General features: G+C 43.1%; 1 protein-coding gene across 1 annotated transcript in view; it reads right to left on the reverse strand.

Annotated features, from left to right (window-relative positions):
• Window positions 1-235: 235 nt before the first annotated feature.
• Window positions 236-5,516, reverse strand: part of LOC145410369 (uncharacterized) — a 112,147-nt gene continuing 106,866 nt past the window's right edge. The window contains exon 28 of the mRNA XM_080280520.1: window positions 236-3,871. Coding sequence (XP_080136646.1) covers window positions 1,199-3,871 — 2,673 coding nt within the window. The 3' untranslated portion in view covers window positions 236-1,198. The remainder of the gene's footprint in view (window positions 3,872-5,516) is intronic.

Raw genomic sequence — 5,516 nt, forward strand, 5'->3', positions numbered from 1 at the left:
AATTTCGCATTTTTCGGAATGGTTTTGGCCCCAATTAGTCCGTTATAGTGAGGTCTTACTGTATATTCCTACACAATACAAAACTTCAAAACAGGTGACTTAAAATGAAAGCTTTACACTGTATTATAATAGAACTGGAATACTGGTACTGGATACACAGTCATACAGTAATTTATAAACACTGGATTTAAGAAAATAATTATAATAAAAAAAGGAAGTATCACCAAGTTCCCTTTAATATTAGTGAACTTCAGTTTACATTTAGCTTTTACAAAAGTCTGCTTATAATTATATTCAGTCTTAATGATAATATATACACAGACATGGGTTCCCAGTTGAAGATCTAACACCTTGTAATCAAAGGAAAGATCTATACACTCTTGTACTTGACTCCTAAAGCACTTTTGAGAGGTTCAGTGTGTGAAAAGTTGCAATTATACAGTATCAAGCAGCTTCTATGATGCTTACACGAGCCTGACCAGATACACAAACGCAGGACTTCCTCTCACATGACAAGTTTGGAACAATTCAGATCCAAAAAGTTTTATCACTAAGGTTTTGTGTTTTGTTGATATACAGGCAAACGTCCAACGCTCGCAACACCAACCAATACGCCAGTACTGGAAAAGATAGTCTCTCATGCCTTTTTTCAAACTCTGCAGTATTTTTTTAATTACATATGAACTGTACAGAAAAATGGAAAAATGTGTTCCCGTCAGACAGCTGATATAATATTTTCGCACAAAATATGGAATAAATAATGAGGTCATTATCACAGTTAAATGTCAAAGTGAATATTTGATGTGTGGATATTATGAAGAGCAGTAACATGGAAAACTGGGGGGTGGGTTTATGGTATACTTTCACATTCACACCAATTACATACATGGCAGTTCCTTTCATTCGCTTTAACTAAAATATCGTCTTTAGTTATGATACAATAAAAGTATAGTTGATACTTTCAGGGTTGGTAAGAGTTTATGTTTATTTTGTAATGTGGGATGAGAGCGGCACTAACACTAGTTGGTATTCACCACGTGGCAGTCTTCTGGCATTAAATGTCAAGCACTACCAGACTTCCAGCACTGAGACTTGATGAATGCCACCAATCACGTAGCACTAATAGTTGTCCAGTGTCACAAAGGCTTGCAGCACTAACTTGTCAACTGCCAGATTTATGCCACTATAACTTGTGTCACTAAGATTTGTCCTCATTCTCATTCTCTGATGTGGCACCACTCCGCTCTCCATTCTCCACATCCTTTGTGCTCAGGTCCTGTGCCTCATCCTCCTGTGAAGTTTTGGCAAGCTCGGGCTCTCGGCTGAGGTTTTCTGGTGACTCCTCAGACCGTGCATCCTGTGGGGTGGAAGGAGGACGGTGGAGGGACAGGTCAAGGTGGGCGGTGTAGGGGTCCTGCCCGCCATGAGCCTCCTCCCGCGCTAGCCGCTCAGCCTTCATTTGCTTTAGTAGGGAGCGCTCCTCCTTGGATAGCCCAGCCTGCTCTTTTAATTTTTCCTTGCGGGCATTAAGCAGCTGATCCAAATCTTCTGCTGTTTCTGCCTGTTCAGATAATTCTAAGCGCTCGCGCTCTCTCTCTGTCCTCTCTCGTTCCCGTTCTGCCCTATCCCTCTCCACCCTTTCTCTTTCTCTTTCTCGTTCACGTTCTGCCCGTTCTGAACGACTGGCACGCTCTGCTCTGCTAGCCCTTTCTGCCCTGCTGGCACGATCCTCCCTGGACTCTCTGGAGCGGAGATGATCATCACGCCACTTTCCACTGCTACTAGTTGTTGAGGTCTGACCACTATGCCTTGAGGTACCAGCCATGGACATTATACTGGCAGGGAGACCATTGAGAAGACTGCTAGAGGCAGCAGAAGACATGGAGGGAAGTTGGAAGGATCCCAAGCCACCCAGGCCAAGGGGTGGGTACATTAAACCAGCAGTACTACTTCCAGGGAACATCCCAGGGAAGGAGAGACCAGCTGCTGCTGCAGCTGCTGAGCTGGCTGCTGCTGCTGCTGCTGCATTCCTATGGTCTTTACTCTTAGAAGTGGAGGGAAACTCCCCCATACCACCCAGTCCATGTAGACCAAAGCCAGTCAAGCCTCCCAGCAACGGATTGGCCATACCCAGCCCTGCCATTCCTGGTAAACCCCCAAAGCCAGCCATCATCATCATGCTGGGGTCTATACCCATACTGGCCAGCAACTTGGGATCTAGGCCACCAAGAGCCTTGGGATCTAATCCTCCTAGGAGCTTCGGATCCAAGCTGGCTAACAGTTTGGGATCAATACCTCCAAACATTTTGGGGTCTAGACCAAGCATCTTGGGATCCAAACCCAGCATTTTGGGATCTAATCCAGCCAGTAATTTGGGATCAAGGCTAGACAACAGTTTGGGGTCAAGGCTGGACAATAGTTTAGGGTCAAGGCCAGACAGTAATTTGGGGTCAAGACTGGATAATAGTTTGGGGTCAAGGCTGGACAATAGTTTGGGATCAAGGCTAGATAGTAGTTTGGAGTCTAGGTTTGATAACAGTTTGGGGTCAAGGCTAGATAGTAACTTGGGGTCAAGACTTGACAATAGTTTGGGGTCAAGGCTAGACAGTAATTTTGGGTCAAGGCTTGACAGTAGCTTAGAGTCAAGGCCAGCCAACAATTTAGGGTCCAACCCTGATAGTAACTTTGGGTCTAAACCAGATAATAGCTTAGGATCAAGGCCTGCAAGCAACTTAGGGTCAAGGCCACCTAGTAATTTGGGGTCTAAGCCTCCTAGCAACTTAGGGTCAAGATTGCCTAATAGTTTGGGATCTAAACCACCTAACAACTTAGGATCTGGAGTGCCTAACAGTTTTGGGTCTAATGCCCCTAATAATTTAGGATCTAACCCTGCTAACAATTTAGGATCAAGCCCACCTAATAACTTTGGATCCAACCCTCCTAATAACTTTGGGTCTAGTCCTGCCAACAACTTTGGGTCAATTCCACCCAGGAGTTTGGGGTCCAGACCTGCCAGCATCTTTGGATCAAGCCCAGCCAGAGCTTTGGGGTCCAGACCAGCCAGAAGTTTGGGGTCTAGGCCTGCCAGAGCTTTAGGATCAAGACCTGCCATAACCTTTGGGTCTATCCCTGTCAAACTTGCCAAAAACTTGGGGTCTAGTGAGGATAGTGTCTTGGGATCTAAACCTGCCAAAAGCTTGGGGTCAAAGCCTAGTAATTTGGGATCTATGTTATGAAGTGATGACTTTGATTCAGAGCTCCTGGAGGAGGATGCTCGGCTCTCTTTCTCGTGATGTTTGGGTTCATGATGCTTGGTATCTAGTCCAAAAAGTTTAGGGTCCAGACCCATAGCTGCAAATAATTTGGGGTCCAGAGGGGGCAGCAGCTTTGGGTCCAGACCAAGGATTGCTTTTGGATCGAGGCTTCCTAGTAGTTTAGGATCCAAACCCAAGAGCTTGGGGTCTAGTCCCGCTAGTGCTGCATAGTTTTTAGGGTCCAAACCTTGGAGGGGGTTCTTGGCATCGAATGGAAGGCCTTTAGAGGAGGATGAGTGGTACTGAGAACCATAGGAGGTAGAGGACGTGGTTGGTGTGCTAGTGTGGCCGGAACTGCTGGAGGTGCTGTGCAGGTAACTTGAGAGGGAGGGGATGATGGATGCCCGACTGCTGTGCTGCTCGCGCTGTTCTCGCTGCTGCTGCTGTTGCTGATGATGATGCTTCTTTTCCAGCTTCTTCTGCAGGTCAGAGAGGAATGAGGACCCACTGAGCCGCTCAGTAATGACCTCAGCCCACTGGGGGTCAACATCATAGTTGGGATGTTCCATCAGCCATTTGGCCAGGTACTTCAGCTTGGGAGCATCCTGCCCTGTCACCTGCCAAAAGTAAAACTGTATAAGCAAGGTACAGACATGATAATTACAAGGAACTAAATCAATGAGATAAAGCCAATAATAGAAAAAAAAAAAATTGTGTTTAGTTGAAACTGAATAACGAAATAAAAACTACAGACACTGTTCTGGCATCCCTTGCTTGACAAATGGGATGCATGCAGAAGAAAATGATCACGTGACAAATGATCACTATGCAAACACATATTTTGGAGTTTGAGATGTGTTTCTGGAGACTAGAAAAATATATACTTTCTTCCCTTCAACAATGACAGTTTGAATGAATATGAAGTACTGTATTGTTTTTAATTCCACTACACTGCTTTCAACCTGCAGATGCAATTTTTGCCTAGAATGTAGACAAATTATACATGACTGGGCACTGACTTTCTCTTGCCGGCCATTTCACACATTAGACATTCAAACAAAAGGAAACAACATTATATGGAAACTCAAAAATTACAACTTTGCATAAGTTATTTTGAAAAACAAGTCAATCCTGATATCAGGTCCAAACTTTGAGCAATCATTAAACCAAACCATCTGCATCCAGATAAATTGTTTAGCAAGGTAAGCCTATACTGATCTAGTACAAAGCAAAATTACAAAATAGCTAAATCTTTAATAGCTCTGAATGGATTCAAGAGATGATCAAGATCAATAATGAAACTGATTCATATATAAAGAAATAATAAAAACCAGCAACAGCAAATAAAACTAGATGAAGAATTATACAATGTAATCAATTAAAACACCTGAGGGACTGTATTCTTGTCATTTGAGAGGCTTTCCAGCATCTTTTCCTTAGCATTTAATTTGTTCCTTATATTACTTGTACCACTTCCTTATCACTGTACAGTCAATCAAAAAAGTACCGTGCAGGTGAGGTATGCTGATAACCAAAATTATGAGAACAGCGTATGAGGTACCATGAAGATTAACCTGTTATACTATGTGGCCAACAAACGTCACAAGTGACATACAGCTGCCTTGAAAAAGCTGATTTATCATCACAGGGAAAAAATTATAAGGACATTTTTCAAGTCATCATCTACAGTCACTATTTGCGCCAACTGTGCATTGATAATTTTTTGATAGACTATACAGTGCATAAATGTGTAAGACAGAACATTAGTATGTCACATCCAGAAATAAGGTGATAAGGAAGAAGTGGCAGAAAGCACCCAAAGCAGACAAGAAAACATGCCTACTTTAAGTATGGGATACAGCAATAATGAGGCTCACTACTCACTAAAACGAGCCAAAGTACACACCGGGCATAACTGACAATGCTGTGTTTAACCCCATGTGAGAATGACAACTGCTGTGTAAGGTGTTATGTGATGATGAAGCAAAATGATTAACACTGGATATAAGAATCAGTACAATCTAGTCAGACAATGCTCAATGGTTTAACCCCTTCACCCAAAGACACCTTTGATATTTCATTCTTGCAATTTCAACAGTGTTCCTCATCCCACCTTTAGGCAGAAAAAAGAATAGATGATGATGATGATGATGATGATAATGACAATTAAGTCTGACACCTACCATGCTAATAAGCGTAGGTCGTTTCACCTGGTGCTGGTTCTCTATTTATCAGAAAACAGTCATTTCCCTGCTTTATCCC

This window comes from Coenobita brevimanus, chromosome 85 (assembly GCF_032717465.1).
Source record: "Coenobita brevimanus isolate Jiangsu-jjx chromosome 85, ASM3271746v2, whole genome shotgun sequence".
NCBI classification, from domain to species: Eukaryota; Metazoa; Arthropoda; class Malacostraca; order Decapoda; family Coenobitidae; genus Coenobita; species Coenobita brevimanus.